The sequence below is a fragment of the Gopherus flavomarginatus genome, chromosome 2 (assembly GCF_025201925.1).
Source record: "Gopherus flavomarginatus isolate rGopFla2 chromosome 2, rGopFla2.mat.asm, whole genome shotgun sequence".
Taxonomy (NCBI): Eukaryota; Metazoa; Chordata; order Testudines; family Testudinidae; genus Gopherus; species Gopherus flavomarginatus.
In genome coordinates this window covers 164,222,294-164,244,400 of record NC_066618.1, presented here as the reverse complement: position 1 = coordinate 164,244,400, position 22,107 = coordinate 164,222,294, and the positions used below count along the sequence as shown (strand labels likewise).

Below are 22,107 nucleotides of genomic sequence, written 5' to 3'. Positions count from 1 at the left end.
ACTCTACTTATTCAAAGATGTGGAACTAGCCACAGCAAGACAATAATAAGCCTCAAACGAAATGCCATAGAGAACTGTTAGAGCTACAATCCAGTGACTTAAAATACTTAGCAAATACTAAAGAGTTCAGATGAACAATACCCCTATGAAACATGAGTTCCATTTACAAATGAGAGAAACTGAAGCAGACAGGTAAAATTAATTTGCCTAAGGTCACAGCAAATCAGTGGCATGGATGGGATTAGAACCCATGTCTCCCAACCACCAGTCCTCTACCTTAACTACGAGACTATTACAAATGGAATTCAGTATTTGTGCCTTTTCCCAGCAAGCATTTCCTCTGGTTCCATCTCCAAGGGTGATATCTTCCAATAATTGTATTGTATTGCCCCACTGGTCCATAGAATCCTGGATAGTGTCTCAGCTATGCAACTATCTAGACTGCTTTTGTCCTCAGTTTTACACACATATTACCAGACATTTTAGACTGAAAACAGATATTGTTCCAATACCTTGTTGGCCACAGACCCATCCTTATTCCATTACATGGGTTAATGGCGCTCTTTATCTTCATAAAATCAGTAGCAATACGCAGTGGCTGTCATGCAGTACTGTAAATGCATAGGCACCACATGAAGAAGAAGGAAAACACTTAATGATTCTTATTTAGAACAAAATGTGCTTAGATCTAGCAACACCACCCAATGCATAGCCATGGGCTTTATAAACAAGACAATGAGAGAAGGATGTTTAATGTTTATATTTTGCAGGCATCTTTATATCAGATATGGGGATGGACACAAAGTACAGTTTTCCATGCATCAATGAGTTAATTACCAGGGAAATATTAGTGATTTTATGTCCTATTTTTCAAATTACCATTATCTCTCTGTACGTTTATTGTAAAATAAAAGCCTGCAGCTATGCACACATTCATTCTAATAGACTTAAAATGCAATGCGAAGATTATCTGCAATCATTCCTTTTTGCTTTTAAGCCCTACTCAGAGTGAAACTCCGGAATACAATTTCTCTTAGAGATGGCTTTAAGACAACTTCATAAACCGTAATCTTATAGCTCAACGGGTCAGTAACTGGGGTTAACTGTTCCAGCTAAAGCTACAAGTAAACACTATGCAGCATCAAAAAATGAGAAAGACTCTGCAGCCACTGAAGTGATTCTAAAAATACCTTGCTATCCCTCATAATAATGTCTAAAAACAATTGCACGTTAGCCTGGTACCTAAAACATCCTGTATGGTACATAATAATTAAGTAGCTGAAGCTCGTTTCTAACAAGAGAGGACAGAAGAGTTGGCCTGCTGCATATGACCTGTAGTGTAAAATTTCAACTACTTAAAGGGGCCTGATCCTGTTACTACTGAAGACAACCGCAAAAACTCCCAGTGCTCAAAATGTGCAGGAGAAAGTCCTTAAGCCTCCCTTCACCCCACACTTTCTAATATTTCAAATTTAAATACACACATTTTCCCAAGGAATCATATATAAAATTACTATATTTACAGTCGCATAGGGGGTGAAAAAGTAGTTAAACTACACTTTGTTGCTCTGTCACATTCAGTCCTGAAAAAGTTCACTTTTTATGTATAGAAACTTTTGTCCCACAGCTCCTAAATACTACGCTTCACCCAATTACACCAAAATCTTCCCACATATCCCCTCTGCAGACATCCTTATTCCAAACAAATCATTTGGTTTTATTGTGGAATACCAGATGAGGCTGGACAGCTAAACAAACAGAAACTATAACGAGATGTTATCAGCTACCTGCTAATGACATTTTATAAAAAGACTAAAACAACAAAGTACATGGGAAAGAAAATGGAGTGACGAACATAATACACATGGCAAGGATGGAGACCTACACAGACATTATTATTCCTGCATAATAGACAGTCTCAAGAGATTCCTTCAGGATCTATTCAGACAGCATCAGATTTTGATTACTCTAATCTGGAAAAGAAGCCGAACAACAACTGATGGATCAATCTCAAATTCCAAACGGTCAACGACAACAATAACAAAAGCTCCACCAAAAAACACCAGCTTCCAACAGCAAATATTTTCCTTGAGAAGAATAGCAAACAGGAACCGTCCCCTCCCCCGCACAAACACACTTGTGAGAAGTCCAGATGTAACAGCCAAGGTGTCAAGGATTCCAGATGCTGAGCAGTTGACATTCTTTGGCGAGTTGCTCGGCAGATTTTCTAATTGAAGTATTTTAGCAGGCGGACGTTAAATAAAAATGTGGGAACCAGTGTGTACCAAAAATAAACATATTCCAGACAGGAGTGTTATTTGACAAATAATTAAGTTCTCATTGCTACAGGAGGTTGTAAAGTAAGGCAGGAGGCTTAGAAATGTTGTCCAATGGGTACATTTTCACACACTGGAGTCCAATGGACACTTGTGCTATATCTTTCTCACCCCTTTAACAAGCTGGAGTTCTATCTGCCTATAAAACAAGCAGTCTTGTGGTAAATCACTTCTGTTCTCATTAAGGATTCAAACTACTGGCCACAATTTCCACTGCAATTCTCTCTCCCTCCTCCCCCCCCCCCCAATGAACTCCTGGACACGATGTCCTGCAGCAGAACATGTTTTTTTTCGGATCCCCCCCCTCCCCCTCTGAGATCTTTTTTTCAAAACAGTCCATCCATTAGAGGTGCACCATAAAAACAAAAAGGGTGATCCCTGTTCAGCGCATGCAAAGAACTCCAGGCAGCAGACAGCTATAAAGGTGCCACTGAGTGGCAAGAGGAAGGGAGTAACCTCACCCTCCCTACCCTTTTTATTTTTGGAAGCTGGCTGAGTAATTTTCCTTGCATGCATCAAACGTACACACACAAGGAAGAAAAAAAAGGGGGAAGGGGTTTCCTTGCGGTGCAATCTGTGAGAATTAACTAAAGCCATGGCTGCCTAAGCAAACTTTGCAGCCCCAGCTAGCCGGGGATGCAGTCAGCACTTGCGGAGCCAGCTTCCAGCTCAGCGCTCTTCCAACTCAACTCCGCAGCACCTCTCCGGGTCTGACGGGGCTCCCTTGCACAGTGTCTTGCTGTCTCGTCCCTCGCTTACCTCTGAGGGCAGCCGCCCAGCTGCAGAGCCCCAGCAGCAAGAGCAGCCGCCTCCTCAGGCGTGCGGGCCCCCCTCCTCCTGCAGCCCGTATCCCCATGCTCTCTCCACACCTCCTTTTCCGCTTCTTCACTCCTGCTTTCCTTCCCCTGCCAAGGGGGATAATTTCCCGTCAGGCTCTCAGGGCTCGAGTGCCAGCCTGGGACTCGCCTCCCTTTTATTACTGAGCGCTGTCCTGGGAGGGGCTTTGAGGCTCCGGGGATTGAGGAGGGGGGTCAGTGGGTGCCGGGCGCCCCCAGCTCCTGCCTCTCGCCGCTCTCTTTCCGCACCTCGCTGCTGCCGGGCGCCCGGCTCCAGACTAACCGGAGCAGCTGCGAGCCAGCATCCCTAATGAGCTCCCCTCCGCCGACAGCCAATTAGGCCAGGGCTGGGCGGGGCCTGGAGGCAGGAGGAGGAGGACGTGGTTCCCGGACCCAGGCACCAGCGAAGGGATGGAGCAGGTGCGCCCGGGAGACAAGCGGGAGCAGGGACAAGCTGCTGCCGCAGCAGAATCGGGTGATCTCCCCCTGCTCCTTTCCTCCCGTCCCCGTCCCTACTTGTCTCGCTTTCCCCGTCCCCCTCCTCCCGAACTGCTGCCCAGCCTGCTGGGAGAGGGGAGACGCGGCAGCTTCATCTTGCTCCCCAGAAACGTGAGATCGCTTCCCCTTCGATCCTCTCTCCCCGCCTTGATTGCCTTCCCAGCTATCCTCCTGCAAACCTCCTCCTCCCTCTTATTTTCCAGTGATCGCTCCTCAAGATAAACCTTTCCCCAGACATACAGCTGTGGGGAGGCAGTTACACTGCTGGGGGCAGCCTTCTATCTCCATTGGAGGAGTCTGGAATCCTTCTAATTTCCTTTCTGGGTTTTTGTTTTTGTTTTTTTTTAAGCCCTAGAGAACCTGTCTACCATCAACTCATGGTTGAGTGTATGAGCAAGACAGAGTGATATCCTAAGTCATCTTACAGCCAGACTCTGCTGATTTTACACTGGTGTAAATCAGGAGCAGCTCCACCAAAGTCCACAGTGCAAAACTGTAGAAGTGCATCAAGATCTGGTCTTTAGTTTTAAAACATAGTGGGGGAGTCCCAACTCCAAGTGAAAATCTCAGCTCATCATTAACTATGGAGTCCTGACTAGCACCACCACAATAACCGTGTTAAAAAACACTACAACCCCACCAGTCAATAAAAATACAAAGACCATCCCTGCCACCTCCATCCCTTCCACAGTGTAGGTAGGTTTTGTGCCATACTTGATTTACATTACGTCTTGCTAAATGCATTTTTAAATACTTTTCCTTGCCAGCCTATAACTTCCCACCAACCTTTATTTTTTTACTCTAATCCTTCATTGTTTCCATCATATTTTTGATGAGGGGAAAAAACAGGTGCACCGAAGTAGCTGACACATGAAATCAACTGAGCTATAGTAGATAGATTTGGCTGATGAAGTCAACCTGCAAAATTGAAATATCAGTATATGCTCTGTCGAAGAACATTATTCATCAGCCAATGATGGAGAAACTTTCAGGTATGAAGAATAACAGCAAAGCATGACCCCAGATTCTAAACAAACCAACATTTTCAAATGTAGCCTACTCACACGATTTCAGTGGGTATTAACTATACAGAAAGCTTGAACAGTCCAAGTTATTTGTTACTGACATCATTCAGGACAAAAATGGTCTAACACTTGATGCTAAATTTCTTAAAGTAATTTTAACCCAAAGTAATAGATTGACTTGTAAATTCTCAGGAAACTCATTTTCTATTCAAGGAGTAAGTGCTATAATTTGAAGGGAGGGTATTCTTCATACATGATAAAGCAGTTGAATCCCTACTTTAAGAGCAACCTCAATTCATCCTAAACTAGGAGCCATGATCAGCCCTTCCCTAATAATACACAAACAAGAAATGTCTATCTGAGGGTGTGAGAAAAAGGAGACCAAGACCAGTGCAGGAGGCTGGACTTGATGACTTCTTGAAGTCCCTTCCAGCCCTACCTTTCTATGATTCCATGAAATGGAGACACAGGAAAGTTGAATCAAATTTAGAGAGTAAGATAATTTAGTCAGGGCTGACAATGATTTTAGGGAATCCAGAAATTGTGGCAATGGAACAAACAGGCTTGTTTCAATGGGAATAGAAAGAGAGAAAGGAAGGTAAGGGTTAGTACTAATGAAGCACACATCACCTGATTCCTCAACTACCATTGATAAGAGTGAGTGGATCATATTTATATTGTCCCTGCTATACAAGGACTGTTTACTGGGACTGAGCATTTTGTGTTTCTAGACAATTAATTCCAATGCTGCCTAACTGTGTAGAAACGTCTCTCCTGCTGGGACTCTGCCTTCCATTTTTGGTACAAAATAGCCCAGTATGGTGTAGTGGACAAAATACAAGACAGAGTCAGGACTACTGGACTCTATTCCCATCTCTGAAACTGAAGCACTGTGGGACCTTGTTTAATCTCTGTGTCTGAGTTTCCTGATCTGTAAAATATGGAAAATATCTATCTCATGGGGGTAAAAAGACTTAACTGATCTCCAATTCCCTGCTCATGAAACTTCACTGGCGCCCAATGAAGAGCAGATGTTGCAAAGGCAGAGATCAAAACCATAAAATGTACATTTTCTCCAGTAGCCTTAGGGGGTCACCTCCATACCATGGAGCAATAAACTGGGAAGGAGCCAAAACTTTGCCGGCTATACTGTATATTTCAGAGCTAGTCTGAGAAAAGCCCACCCAAAGCAGTTGCTATAACAGATGTGGGCACATCACCAGCACCACCAGCCCAATTGTAATTATGTAGAGTCTACCTTGCTGCAACACTTTCTGGGTCAGTGAAGAGAAACGGTGCCTAAAATACTGCCTGTAGTGCCTTAGGGTCTCAACACTAAAGCACTCCTTCTCCTGGTCTACCCACCCACGCAGATTTACTCCAAGCCCAACTAATTATCTATTCCTGCCATGCCACTGAGTGAATGATTGATGCTTTGGATAAAAGTTCCAAGTTTCCTGCTTGTAATGCAATTATGAGAGGGGCAGGCAAGAAGCACAAATTTGGAAAAAGGGCAAAATCTGGTAACTTCAATCAATACTTATGGAAGTATAATTAAATGGAATATTCAACAAGAAATATATCTGGGGGGAATGCTGCAATTTTGAAGGGAAATCCTACTTCAGTCAGAACTTTGCATAATTTAGACATCTGTGCATGCTGATATTATACATCCATGTATAGACACAGGAGGCCAGTGGCATGATATATGCAAGACCTTACTGTATGGCTGTCCATGTCTTAACAATGCAGTTGGGACAGCCTTCTGCCATAAGGCAACGCACAGTGTTTAATAAGGGAGATACTCTCATAATGACTACCGGCTGCTTTTTGATGTTAGGATCTAAGCAGGAGTAGAGAGGCAGTCAGGGCTTCTGCCAGTGGGGATGGAGGGGAGAAAGGAGAGACACTAGTCAAGAGAGAGAATGGAGCAAAGGTTACAAAGGAAAACTCTACTCTTCTCTAGGTTAAGGCTCACAAAAAAGTAATATTTGTTTTCTGTCAGTGCATATTCCCCATCTGGGACTCTCCTCCGAGAATCTGGCAGCCTGAAGTTCTGATGCAGCTGCTGACACAGAGAAACAAAAGAAGGAGGCAACAAAATGTTTTTCAGCATCACCATCTTTGAACATGTAAAGTGCTACAGAGATGCTGAGTGAGTTTGCCTACAAGAGATATTAGGCTGTTGAAGAAAGGTGCCCAAGTTTGAACACAGGGCTCTGTATCTTCCTTACAAGGCAATAAACAACACTTGACACTCAATGGAATCTTCCAGCTGAGTTTGCAAAGGGGCTCTCAGACACTATTTCTCTTCAAGTGAAACAGATAAAGTCTGCAGTTGTGTGATTAATTTTTGTTTCTGATTTGAAATAGAAACCTAAAGGGCCCAATAGTGATTTGTAATAAATCAGTACACACACCATCTCCATGTCAGATAACAGGGGCATCCCAAGACACATTTTCAGTGGCAGATAGGGTACTGCTTTTTTTTTTTAAATTCACTTAGAGGTGCCTGCAACTAAAACGTACATGGGATGTCACTGGGATCTGATAAGATGTAGCACAGCTATGCATAATGTATTTAATAATGCAAAAGACAGTAAGTGTATAGCCAGGCCACCAGTCTGTACGACAGTGAGTACTAGGTACTTACCATTTGACACTAATGCAATTATTCCTATCTTGGTAATGGGGAATGCTGCTGGAGTATACATCAAGTCATCTGCTGTTTTACTTTTAGCTTGAGTGGAACTACAAATATGTAATTAAATAATGCAAAAGCACTTGGGAGGACTCAATTACTGGAACATAGAATACAATTAAAAAGCTAGTTGTCTTTAGTAGATTTCGGATATTTTGTCATCGTCCCCCCAATGTTCATAAATGTTCCTAAATAAAATGTGAGCTGAAAAATATTCCTAATCTTCTGACATCACATGCAGATGAGTTAAATGCTGAGCCATCAGATTGCACTAAATATTATAGTTAAAACAATATTGTTATTTCTATTACAGTAGTACCCATGGGTATGTCTATACCGCAATTAAACATCCATGGCTGGCCATGTCAGCTGACTCAGGCTTGAAGGGCTTGAACTATGGGACTATTTAATTGTAGTATAGATGTTTAGGCTTGGAATGGAGCCCAGGGCTACTTATGGTATAGACGTACCATAGGAGTCCCAGTCATACACCAGGATCCCATTGTGCTAGGAGCTTGTAGCGAGGCGGTGGGATACCCCACAACCCCGCTGAGAGATGAGCCTCCCCTAACACCAACGTGGGCGGAGCCACTGGGTCCTGCGCCCTTCCCTCAGAGGTCACGGTGCAGACCCAGAAGTATAAAAGCTCACCTGCAGAGCTCAGTGAAGAACCAGCCACCACAGAGGCCAGACTTCTGCGACCAAGCTCCCCCTTGGGAGACAGCAGCAGGCCGCAGCCAGACGGAGCTCACACCCGGCCAGCCGAGCCTGCCCCGCGCTCGCTACCCCAAGGAGGACTGGCCGAGCCTGCCCCGCGCTCGCTACCCCGAGGAGGACTGGCCGAGCCTGCCCCGCGCTCGCTACCCTGAGGACGACTGGCCAAGCCTGCCCCTTCTAAGTGTGTTGTGGCCAAGATCCCCACTGACAGCAGCGAGTCTTTGCCACTGCTAGGGCCTCGCTTTGCCCTGCGTCCCCCCTGACACCCATTCCTTGGGTGGCAGACTCCCCCTTTTCCCTGGCCTGGAGAGGCTAGGACTTTCTGTTATGTAACTACTGGCTCGGCCCCTGCTTAAAGGCTTGAGTCTCTGACTGTTTGTTTGCTGCCCCGCCCTGACCTAGGGCCTGGGCTGTTATTGAACTGCTGACTCAGCCCCTGCCTAAGGCCCTGAGTCTCTGACTGTTTGCTTGTTGCCCCGTCCTGATCCAGGGTCTCGTCTGATATTTGGACTCTTGACTCAGTCCCCACTTAAAGGCCTGAGTCTCTGACTGTTTGCTGGCTGCCCCGCCCTGACCTAGGGCCTGGGCTGCCATTTGACTATTGACTCAGCCCCAGCTGCAAGGGCCTGAGCCCCTAACCGAGTCTGCGTTATTCCCCCTGACCGCAGAGCTGACGGCCGGTGGACTAGAGCAAGGCGGTGGGACACCCCACAGCCCGCTGAGAGATGAACCGTGGCAAAGCCGCACCACAGAGCTGCACAGAATAAACAGAACTAAAAGGACAGTCTCCACCCCAAAGACCTTACAATTATAAAAATGACCTGTAGAGGAATGGGACCAGACTGTTTCAAATGGAGGAAGAAAACCCCATCTGGAACGGTTGTAGCTGTGACAAAGTTAATCATTACAGTGACATCCAAAAGTCCCAGTCGATATCGGACCCTGCTGTACAATGACAGATGAAGAAGAGGTACTAGTTCTCCCCAGGGCAGGTGCTAAGTCAGTTTACAGCACCCAAACAGGGAAATGGCCAGCTGTCTATTAACATACTTGGAATGTGGAGGAAAAGATTTCTGGCCTCTTGTGACTAGACACACAGAAAGGGAGGAGGTAGATCAAATTCCCTTCTGCAGTAGCACTCACCCCTTCCCTCAGGTACTATAGAGGACTCTCTTTGTAGGTCTGAAAATCCAGACGTGCCTAGTATTGGGACATGATGGACTTCATATCCCTTCATTCACACCAGGTCTAGCAAAATGCACAAGCAATACGTTAATACAGCCAGTGGCTGTTCTAAGACCCTAGCTGAGGCCCCTCCAGACTGCAGAATAGCCTTACCAGGTGTTACTAGCCCAAGCTACAGAGAAGTGATGCGACAGGATTAGCCCTTTAGGAGCACCAGCTGCTCACTGCCAAGGCTCAAACCACTATTAGACGACACCTCTCTATGTAAGGCCTGATCCTGAAAGACAGCAGCAGTTGCAAATGCTGAGCACTTTTCAGTGTCAGGGGGCCTGATTCGTCTCTTGCTTAGAAGCATCTGAAGCCAAAGGAGCCATTACTCTAGTATGTGTGATTAGGTCATTAGACCCAAATTTCTACTGGGGATAGCTTTCAGCTTGCCATATTGCTGATTATGAAATAGGTTTTCATCCCAGTCCGACTTCACTAGGCGATCCCACTGGAATAAGCAGAACACCAAGATGTTAACAGTTGTGTTTCGCACCCCACTAGGTACAGTTTCACATACATGGACATTCAGCAAGAACTCAGCAGATCCTTTTCATTTGCCCTAAAGTTTATACCAATCTGTAGCTGCAGCTGTATGGTTTTATAGCTTTTTCTAATGAATTTTTTAATTGTTGTTTAACTCTTCTTTGGTCTGGGATGGATGCGTTATTGAAAGAACTATGGATTGTCTGACAGTAAAAGAATATACTTTATTTTTTTTAAAAAACCCTGGATATTTTCCATGTCCTCATCCTCTGATGCTATGTCAGCAATAAACTAACACTGCAGCTGTTTGACTTTCAAAAGGAACAGCCATATGCCATCTGTGTCTACCCATTTCACAAACACTCATGCAAAGGTCTCTGCATGCATGTTGTCCCTTAAGCATGAAACACCTGGCTTCCTGCACTGAGCTGTCCTCAGCATTCTCCTCTACCACATCATCTATACAAAGACTCAGCAAATTAATGATGGGTAAGGCCCCTGTCTTGTAACTGATTCCATGCAGGTGACTCCCTTTGCCCATGGGGCACCACACAGAAATCAGTGGGGCCCTTTGTGGGCACAAGAGTCCAGCTGCACGGACTCACCGGCAAAAATCAGGGGTAGAACTTGATCCATTTATAATTTTTCTTCAAAATTGCTCTAATATAAATATTTGATTGCATCTCTCTCCTCCTACCCTTCACACTCCACTTCTCTTCTAATGCCCCAATCCTAACACCCAGCCATCTTCTTAATTTTACATACTTGTAGCTCTTTGCAGGAATGAGACGTTAGATTGTAAATGTTTTAGGACATATTCTCATGCATGTCTGTACAGCCCCACAGCACAATGGGGCTGTCCCTTGAATGCTACCTTAATATAATAAACAACAACAACAAATGACCATATTGGGCCATCAAATGAATGGGAAATTCTGCTTAATCCATGACCTGATATCATAAATTACAAGAGCCTCCCATCACCAAGGCACTTCAGACACTTCAACAATCAATCATAGCAACACATTAAGATGCTAATAATAATATATGATGTTATATCATCATATAAAATGACCTACCAAAAGAGAGAACTTTAAAACATCTATTCATACCCTTAAGAAATCAAATAATTATGATCCTGAACATGCAATCAGATCTGCATAATGCACTCTTGTACCCTCTCATGACACAGAATCTCAGTTTTGAAGAAGAGGCATGAATTAAAAAAAAAATTAAACTACAGAGTCAAGTTTTCTACACAGTTTGAGTCCCAGCTTTCTATTTCATGTTTACCAGGAACCACACCATCTAGCGGTAGAATATACGGCATATAAATATATTATTAAATACCCACATAATTCTGATTACCAGATTGTGGCTTATATCTATTTTCCAAAGCTCAGCAAAATCGACTGGTGAGCATTTTATGACATATGCCTATTTGCACACCCTGCATTACAATGCATAACTAATTGCCTGGTAAAGTGCTTTGAAGTACTCTGAGTATGAAAAGAATGACAGGTATCTAAAACCAATTTCTACTGTATCTTTCATCAAGATATCAGGGTAGAATGTTTCCCTCTGATCTGTACTGCACTCCTACTCCTTACAATGTACATTACACGTTTTAGCTTGGGAAAAGTCTAAATAGATTTTTCTTTATTCTAAATTTTTAATATCTTACAAAGATGAAATGCTGCTCTTTGATTTTATGCTATTTTACTTTCATATGCATCAAAAATCATGCAAAACCTTTTATTCAAAACGTACAGATCTAACATTTTCAATGATAGTAAAATATTGCCTTTTAAAAAAAAAAAATCTCAAAAAGATTCCACATCCCTCACTGGAAAGCAAAGTAGCCATATGGGCAGTCATAAGCCATCACTTTTGATGAGATAAAATCTATATCATTTTTAAGATGATTAACCGAAGATGAAACATGATACAACTGTTTGCATTTTTCCTGTGTGTTTACATTTTCTACAATTGACAAACACCATAAGGCAAAGTTAATTTGATAAAAAGAAAAATGCTAAAGTGGTTGGATTTGCACCAGAGAGGGAATCTGTGGTTTAGAGTGTCAATTGGATGATCAAGATTTGAAATCTGCTAATGTATTTTAAATCATAACATTTGGGCATTTAGAGAAGAGCATAATCTTTAACACCTAATTCATTCCTTGAACAATAAACTTGGGGAAATCAGATCCACTTGAAAATTCACCTAGGGCATTGCCAGGAAAATACTGTATTTCTCCTCCAGTGGGGCAGATGAGGTTTCCTGGGTATTTGTTTATTATTATTTTCATGCCCTTGTTTGCTTTCACTGCACAAATGAATACTCCGCTCCCACTACATTCATTTGTCACAGATCCAGGCCTCTTGTTTTTGTTGCTGCTGCTGAATTAAGGGTAAAAGGGCAAACCATCCAATGTGCTGAAACCACTGAACGAACAGCTCGATAGACAGATGCAAAATGTCCGTTAGTGGCACTTCATTCCCCTCCCCCTTTAAAGTCGCCCCCTAAGTGTCTATTACTAGTGGAGCTTATTCTCTTGGTTCTTGGCGGGAGAGAGAGATTGACAGAAGCAGAGAATACAACAGTGGCGAGTGTGTGCATGCGTTTGTGTTTATTATATGTATATTATATACATACACAGAAAGAAAGAGAGAGAGATAATGTGCTTTCAGAGAACACAAAGGAAACCAAAAGCAGCAGGAACCTAGACTAGCAATTCAGCAGCTCTGCTATTTGTAATTTGTGGTTAAAAGAGAAAAAAAGGGTTTCACATTCAACCAATAAGGAAATTCACTTGGGAGTTTCTTTAGAACATCATATACATTGCTGTGCAGTGCAGCTCAGAGCTGGCAGGGTGCTGCTGTCTGCAAGGAGTAGTATAGTTAGAGGGCAAAGGACAAGAAACACCAGGTGAGTCTGTTTCTGTTCTGTCTCCACAGAGGAAAGTGAGTGACATACCTACCCATTTTAGTCCCAGCCAGGGGTACTGTTGTTCTCAAAGGGCTATTGCTGAATGAGTTCAGATCCTTCTTGTCCAGTGGGAAGTTGGGGCATCTTTGCTGACATCTGAAGTTATCCAGCACTGGATGGGGAATTCAGTTAAAGACTTCCTCTGACAATTAACTAGTGGAGGCCAAGAGGAATTCCTGGACTCTGTATGAATGCATTTGTGAGTTGTGAGATGCCGATGAATGGAATCTCAGATCACAAGACACTGAGTAATATGTACAGAAAGAAGAAAAAAATATTTTTCCCTTTCCTTCTTGAGTACAAATGCCCAAAATATGTACATACAGTACATTGAAGATAAGTGCCAATTAACAGCAGAGGAAGTGGGGGTCTCAAGAACTGGTTAATAAGTAGATCTGGGTTTTAACCTAGACTCTGTCACTCACCTCCAGTGGAGCTTTGGACAAGTCAACCTCTCTGGACTGGAGTCACACACTGCTAGTGTGAAGGAGCCATACAGAAACCCTAAATGCCCAAAGGAAATTCCCCTAATATAGCAAGTGTCCCCAAGAGGTACAGAGTAGGCATAGCTGGCTCCACACCACTTCTCACTGGTTCCCGGATTCAAAACACATGTTGGGTGCACAGCAGTCACACACTGCTAGTGTGAAGGAGCCATACAGAAACCCTAAATGCCCAAAGGAAATTCCCCTAATATAGCAAGTGTCCCCAAGAGGTACAGAGTAGGCATAGCTGGCTCCACACCACTTCTCACTGCCCGGATTCAAAACACACGTTGGGTGCACAGCAGCAGAGGAAGAGAGGGATCATGGTCAGGGAATTCCTAACCCTGGCTATGACCAGCTGCCAGCAAAGCCCCATAGGAGCCATTGGAAGCTGTACACACAGGTAAGGCAGTCCTCAAGTCTGTTCTGACCTGTGCTAGGGGCTGAATTGACCCCCTACCAGTCCCTGGTCAGGTGAAATGTAAAGTTGCGTTTGGGACAGAGATTAAATACAGCCAGGTGTGTCTCAGATTACCTATCTGCAATGACGAGTGTAGGCTTCCCCTGTCCCGTAGGACTGCTGTACAACTTAGTTCAATAAAGGTTCTGAGCACTGTAGAAATACCAGGCACCACTGTGATGTGGGGTCTTAGCACAGGTGATAAACCAGTTTCCGTGCTCTTTATCCTTTAATGTAGCCCAATCCACAAGGTGCTCAGCTCCCACAAAGGATGCACTGCACCTCACATGTTTGGGCCCTGATTCAGTAGCATCTGCAGTCACTAACCTAGCCTTACTCATTTCAGCTGCTCTCACCACCTGGCTTTGTTCTCAGGCTCCTGCCGACTGAGCAGAATCTTAGCTCTGAGAGGAGGGGAAGGAGCTGAAACAGGCTTCTGGCATCAGTCATTTACATTGTAAATGTGCTTGGCATGATTAAAGATAATTTGCCCTGCTTTGATTTGCTCAACACATTGGACTGATCGTACACAATTTCTGTCCCCTCGCCCAGCTCACCAGAGCACTGAGAAGCTACCCAGTGAGTCATGAAAAATGGGAGATTATTTCCATCCCAATTTACATACAATGTTGATGAGACTGGAAATATGCAAACCCTGTATTATCAAATTAGGCAATCGTGCCTTTGCAATGACCACTAACAAGAGGGAAGGATGGAGGGATGGGGAGAATCCTTTGCTTTATTATTTTTTGTCATAATCTCCTGAACAAAAGCAGAGTGCAGCCTCTTGGTAACTAAGCCCCTAAATTATTCATGGTTAGTAGGACATTGTGAAATACAACTGTCTGCTGAAATTGGGGTAGGTTGGGGAGGAAGGGCAGTAGTCACCAGATGGCTTCCTTTAGAAGTAGAGTCAATTTCAGAATCAAGGATGAGAAAGGGGGGAAATTCAACTTAGCATGAGGTACACCGATTACTGTCTAAAGACAAAAGCATCAGCCAGCACACCTGACCCTAGTCCCAAGCAGCTAGCAAAGTCCCTCCCTCTGTTAATGAAGTTAGAAGACAAAAAGAACTGGATTCCTGACAGCCATGCCCTTTGTACTCAACATTCACATGGAAATGCACTTTAGCTACCCACTTGCTACTCCCTGTATATTGCACTAGTGTCTGCTACGGAGCACAGGACTTGTTTCCTGGGCTACAGAAAGGCTGGCAGACCTGCGCACACTGTCTGTCCATCTCCCTGTGGACTGCAGTAGGAGTCAAATCCAATGAATTGTTACCAGGTGGAAATCACTGAGGGGAAGGAATTATGGTCTTTGGCCACTCAGGGTATGTTCTGCCACCAAACTGATCTACTATGGTACACAGTTCATAATACTTTGTGTTGCTCCAGACCAACAATTTCATATTCTGAGTCTTAGAGGCCAATTTGTTTGAATGTAGCCTTATTCCATCTGTGTCTGGGAGGTCAGGCAGACTTTGGCTAGTCATACACTCATTTCCACAACTGCCTAAGATTTCTGTGGCAGCATCTCCTATAAAAGACTCAAAGAAGCTAATTCAAGAAAAATCTCCAACAATCCTAAACTGGAGCTACCAAAATGCCCACACTGTTTCACAGACTAATACGTGTGTGCTCTGTGGCAGGGCTGAAGTGCTAATATGACCCTTTATCTTTTAGAATCTTCTTGTAATTGAGTGAGTGATGTCATGATGGAGGGAGGGGACAGCTGTTTGAACACTGTATTCAGTTCCTGAATAAAGAGGAGAGTCACGTGGGCAGGCAGGTGGAGTCAACAGACCCAGCTGAGCCAGTCCAGGATAAACAAGAAGCTCCCTACACTACATAAGGACACCCACACCTGTACTGTCACTTATTTCGGTCATAAAAAATGTTCACAGTTCTGAAATATTCTCACACCTTCCTTTTGCTTCAGTTTCCAGTGAAGGCCAACTAGAACCCCCCACCTGCACTGCAAATCCAACTAAAGTTGTTGCTTGCACCATGAAGACCAACCCACCTTTTTAGTCACTTTCAAAAAGAAAAACACATATCTCTGCACGAACACCTATAATGCAGAGGTAATAGGAAAGAACCTTAGTGCAGTGTCTTGCAGACAGGTAATGCACTAATGCTATTTATTTTAATGAAGAATGAGCTGATACGCTGCAAGGAATGCATAGCTGCATAGGAAAACTTCTACACTATATGCAATAGGTGACGACAGTGGGGGTCCGCTGGTCCTGAATTACAAGAGATCCCCAGGTCAGCAGGGGTACCATATAATAGATTATCATTGGAAGAATCTCACGATAATGCAGTCTTTGGGGCACATGTTCTCGGGATAGGATACTGATTCAGCTTTTCTTTTATGGAAAATTCTGACAGCATTTCATTGAAAATGAACCTGTAAAATGGTGATATTTAAACCATCCTATAGAATTCTATAGAACTGTAGACAAGTGACCATCCTCTGTTAAAGTCTATAAGTTTTTCTACAGAAACCCAATTAAAATAAGTACCTAGAGAACCCTATTGGTTTCACCCCTATTAAAGTCTACAGAACTTTCCTTGTAGAGGTAACTATGGGTATCCCATAATATATAAACAAAAAGACACATTGCCCTGTTACACACACACACCATTGACATACTGGTAATAATGCCTGTAGCAATTTTTTCAACAGTTTTCAGTGGGTCCAGCCTGACTCTACATAATCCTTTGTATCCAATCAGGTTCAGAAGAAAAGAGGTGTTGCAGGCTAGGGCATGTAGCAATAAGATGACACTGCTCATATATTTTTCTATGTCATGGGATATCCTCCCTCCTGACCACACCATGCCAATGACCACAACACTAGTCCCTTTTAAAAGCAGACTTAGTCTTTTTTTCCCTCGGTGCCTCCAGCATACTAGTTACATTGAGAGATCATACAAAAATGGATTGAATGTACCCAAGTTGGTAAATTAAAAAGAAAAAGTCTATTTACTGTAAATAAGGAATGACAGCAAACGGTTTACTCAGTCAGCAGTGGTGTTTAGTCATTTTCAAGTTAACCCTGTACTCCATGTCTCCTCTACACAATGTTATCAACAGCATTAAGAACACCACAGAGCCCTCTGACGTTACAGCTAACAAACCTACCACATGACTTCACAGTCTAATTTGCCATGGGTCCACTTTACTTGATTTGGGCAATTTAGCTAGAGTGAAGCTGAATCCTGCTGTATATCCCATAACATCTTGCACTGTTTGGAAGCTGCTTGCTGGAATGAACCCTTGCTATTGCTTTCACTAGGGATGGACAAGTGGAAAACATAATCCAGTACAAATATCAGAACAGTAAGTGGTGCAGTCTTAATACAGTATGTGGTGTCTCTTTTGTAATATCGAAGAGCCAGTCTATAGGTATCAGCTGAGAAAAGAATCAGTCAGTTCAGCATTTTGATAATCCCTTTACCCATCAAGCAAAATATCACTGCCTATTCATGTGAATTAACCTATTCAGCTTGTCAGACATCAGCTGAAAGAAACCCTCTTCTGAGATTCAGCAGACTCAATACACTGAAAACTGGTAACATAAGTTGGCTGTATAACATAAATATTCTCTCCTAGAGAAGCGCACTTCAGAGCTCTGCTGGGTTTTTGTTTTTAATTTCCCCCAGATCAGTAACAATCTTTTTATTTGTGTTACAGTCGCACCTAGATGCTGCAATCAAAATCATGGCCCCAGTGCACCCTGTGCTATACATAAACATAATAAAAGACAGTCCCTGCCTTGAAGAGCTTACAGTCTAAATACGCAAACCAGACAAAGGAGAGGGGGAAAATGAGGCTCAGAGAGGGGAAATACCTTGTCCATGGTCACACACAAGGCCTGTGGCACTTAATACCCAGATCTCCCTTGCCCCAGCCCAGTCATCCATCTACTAAACCATTCCACTTCCAAATTCTTTCAAAAACAAGTGGATGCCTAGGAATATGATGCTAGATGCCATGCTATACCCCATCATCACCTGGATCAGAGCCTCAGCTGGTATGAATGGTCATAGCTCCATTGACTTCAATTGGATTTCCCCCCTGGAATTTCACAGTGGAGTAGAAGTCAGATCCACTGAAGGGGAATCTTTCTTTGCAGTACACAGTTTTTGGCAGACATCTGAGTAGTTCTGACTGTATCCTGCAGAGGGAAGTGCTGTGCACACAAACACACACAAGCCAGTCTATTATTTTGTACTGAAAAATTATGTTCTCAAACAAAATACAATGGACTGTTTTAAACAATCACTCAAGGGACCATTAAGTCAGTTGCTTAGTTGTAGTGGCCTTCTATTAAAGGTGGAGTCAAATTTTACTCAGTGCCTACAGGAAAACATGATGATTTCTTAAAAACAAGAAAGTGATGTCCAATGCAATTGAAAATGAAGTTCCTTTTTTTCCTTTACCTGCCACAGCTGAATTCGCAAGTTGGTGTTTGACCTTCAACCAACACCTAAAATGGAACAATTTCCTCTAGTTTCAGAGATGTCTAAGGGATTTATGATTACATCTGCTTCAGTAGGAGAAATGCAGACTCATGAACTCAAGTCTCGGAAGGTAAGTCAATGAGGAAATACTTTGCTTGAAAAGGTATTTTTAGGCTTGGACATATATTATGTTCTGTTTGGTGCAAATCACCTCTCCACAGGGCCTAGGCCAGGGGTCGGCAACCTTTCAGAAGTGGTGTGCCGAGTCTTCACTCATTCACTCTAATTTAAGGTTTCGCGTGCCAGTCATGCATTTAACCTTCTTAGAAGGTCTCTTTCTATACGTCTATAAAATATAACTAAACTATTGTTGTATGTAAAGTAAATAAGGTTTCTAAAATGTTTAAGAAGCTTCATTTAAAATTAATTAAAATGCAGAGCCCCCCAGACGGTGGCCAGGACCTGGACAGTGTTAGTGCCACTGAGAATCAGCTTGCGTGCCGCCTTTGGCACCTGTGCCATAGGTTGCCTACCCCTGCTCTAAAGGGGAAAAAAAACAAACAAACACCTCAGTCCCCTGCTGCCTGCACTCCCCCTACCCTTCAAGGTTTCAGAAATCCCACTGACCTGATGTGTGACCTTGGACAACTCACTTCACCTTCTGGGGACCCTGTTTCCCCTCTTGCTCTTTGTCTTTGACTATTTCAGTTGTGAGCTATACGGGGCTGGAACTGTCTCGCACTGCGTGATGGTGTAGAACCTAGCAAAATGAGATTCCCAATTATGTTTGGGGCCCCTAGATGCTACTGCAATATAAATAATAATGAGAATGATATTAGACAACACCCATTCATTTCACACTAAAATTTTATCTTCACAAACAAGAGCGCACAACAGAACAAAAGAGTGCAATCTAACCAGCATAAAATCCACCACCAGCCTACTGTGAGTTTGCACCTAACTAATCCGCACCTAGCACTGTTAAAATTATACTCCCCACCTCACAAATTCCTGGAGCAGCCAACTCATTGATCCTGCAGCAAAGAGGATTTGCCAGCAATGAAGGAAGTGTAGACTAGGGAAATATACCAGTTAAAATTAAGTACAAATAGTCAGAGCAGGTCACAAGGGGTTCAGGCCAAATGAGAAAACCTTTGAGAGCAAATTGCTTTCAGTGTGCAGAGAACACAGACTTTTCTGACTTTCCACAACACTAAAGAATAAAATAATATCGAATAATTGCTGTCTCCTAAGATAGAACTAAAGGTTAGAGGAAGGTAATTACTGATTATTTCAAGGGTAATTGTAATGAACTAAGATAAAAAAGACATGTCACATTTCTAATCCTGATACTGTATTTTTAACTAGGAAAATGATCCCATAGACTAGCATTACCCGTAGGCAGTGCTCAGGTTAGAAGTAATGCTGCCATTTTCAAAAGAATTTTTACAATTAAACAAAAATTCGACAATGCTTGAATTTCTAGCTCCCTGGATCAGGATGCAGAGGTATTCCAATGAGGAGACACTGGAGTTTGTATTTCATATGCAGTTAAATAAGAAGGGCTGGGGAGCGTTATTAAGAGAGGCAACAAAGAAAAAAAATGATTTTATAAAAGGTGAAATTTGCACTTCAAGTGACCTGATCTTGACATGGAAAATTCTACAGAACAGCTATCAAATAAAAAGTAAAAAAAAAACACCCATGGAGCAGAACACCTTACCAGGCATAAAATGGAGTCGGAGAATGAAAGCTACAGATTCAAACAAAAATCCGCACAAAGCAGTGTTGTGGGTTTGTTTGTTTCTAAATCAATTTTAAGCTGGGGAAGGGTACAAAACAAAACAAAAAAATTCAAAATGAAATGCAAGTGTGTTGAGAGAATATGAAAAATAAAGAAGGCAAGAAAAGCACCAGAGTTAATGACTGGCATTCTTGTTCCTAAGCACTCACTGTCAGAGAGCTCGAGAATCCAGAAGCATCAACTTCAACCTTGCTGACGAGTCATATTTTTTCTTCTTCTTGTCAGCTGATTTCTCTTCCCTTTTTATCCTATTGTCATCCATCATTATTTAGGACATCCTGTAGCCAGCCATGATTGTGTTGTGGAATTAAGAGATTAAAATTCCCATCCAACAAGATACTAAGCACATATCCAACGTTAAGCATATGAATAGTTCCATTGATGTGCTTAAAGTTAGGCACATGCTTAAATACCTTGGTGAATCAGGGCTCAAGTCAGTTGCTCTGATTTTCACAGGTGCTGAACACCCTTGAATCCCAGAGAAGTCAGAAAGAGCACAGGTACTCAGCTCTTTTGAAATTCAGGCCAAACATTAATGCATAGACACTAGCTCTTCCTGGCCCCCCACTCCTTATCCAATCAACAGACACAATATTGGATTTCAGGCCTGGAAAATCTCCCCAATAACAAAGCATTTGCTGTCTCAGAAACTTTCACCAGGTATCATCATCATTGGTATCTTAGTGAAATGTCTCTAACTACCAGTGCAGCAGGGAGTTCTAATGACCATTTACAGAGAGTGAGAGCGCGTGCACACGATTTTTTGTCTATATGAAAATGAATAGGTAAACAGGAGCAGAAACTACTGAGACTTCTGGAGGTGGCAGCCAGGAACAGAAGGTGAAGCCTGGGGTCTGCATGCTCTGGATATTGATTAGCAAGCCTTTGCCACGCAGGAGCCAGAGTGCAGCATTCCTGCCTTGAATTTCACTAGCTGTGAGGTATAAGCAGCATGAGGATCAGAGCTTCTGCACTGGCATGGCTCCTTTTTTGATTCACGAAATCTGCATGGTGACTATTTAGAAAGAAACAGGATTTAAAATAAATTTCTCAATCCTGCATGGGACAAAAGGATGTGTGTTTGGCCTTCTGTTAGCAGCCCTCCAATCAGCCTGCTGTAGAGCTAGTCACCCTCCTCGGAGATGAGCACAGGAGCATAGCAGCGCAGGCTGTACTTATTCGTACTGTGCTTGCACTCAGAGCTCCCAAATGTGCTAGGTGCTGTACATATACATAAAAAGGCAGTCCCTGAACTGAGGAGCTTACAATTTAGACTAAGATTTTTGGGGATAGCACTGCCTTTCTGTTCTGTGTTTGTACAGCACCTAGCACAATGGGGTTCTGGTCAATGATTAGGGCTCCTCTCTGCCACTGTAATACACCAGATAGCAACAACAATCTAAGAATGAGACAGCAAACAACAACAGGTGGATATAGACAGGCGCACAAGGAAACAATGAGAGGAGATATTAGTCCGCATGACGGGTTGTGGTCTCACCACTGGCAAGTTTTTTGGGGAGAGTTTTTAGGCTGGATTTGAAAGAGGACAATGGGGTGGTTTTGTGGCTATTTACAGGGAACACTTCTCACATACTGGAGGCAGCATGAGACAAAGCACAAAGGTGCTTGCTTGAAAAAGAAGGCTCCTACGATATTATTCTACATGTATTTTGCAGCAGTATACAGAGGCCCCAATCAGCAGCAAGGCCCACATTATGCTGTACAAACACAGAAGATGGCACAGTCAGTCCCTGCACCAAGCGTACAATCTACGGGTATCAAACAATAATCATAGGTTTTAAGTCTAGCAGGGACCACTGTACTACTCAGTATTTTCATGAATGGACTTGGATAATGGAGCAGAGAGCAAAATTTGTGGATGACACCATGCTGGGAGGGATTGCAAGCACTTTGGAGGACAGGAGTATAAGTCAATAAGAGCTTGACGTATTAGAGAGTTGGTCTGAAGTCAACAATAAAGACAAGTGCAAAGTACTTCACCGGGGGTTAGGGTAGGGAGAATCAAATGCACAGCTACAATATGTGAAAACACCAGCTAGGTGGT

The 22,107-nt window shown here is 43.1% G+C and overlaps 1 protein-coding gene across 6 annotated transcripts in view; it reads right to left on the bottom strand.

Moving 5' to 3' along the window:
* The window catches only part of UNC5D (unc-5 netrin receptor D), a 313,599-nt gene extending 310,213 nt beyond the window's left edge, over nucleotides 1-3,386 (bottom strand). For 5 of the 6 annotated variants that reach the window (XM_050939898.1, XM_050939899.1, XM_050939903.1 and 2 more), the window contains exon 1: nucleotides 3,096-3,386. In XM_050939898.1, coding sequence (XP_050795855.1) covers nucleotides 3,096-3,192 — 97 coding nt within the window. In that variant the 5' untranslated portion in view covers nucleotides 3,193-3,386. The remainder of the gene's footprint in view (nucleotides 1-3,095) is intronic. The other variant, XM_050939901.1, reaches the window with a different exon arrangement.
* Between the last annotated feature and the right edge of the window lie 18,721 nt (nucleotides 3,387-22,107).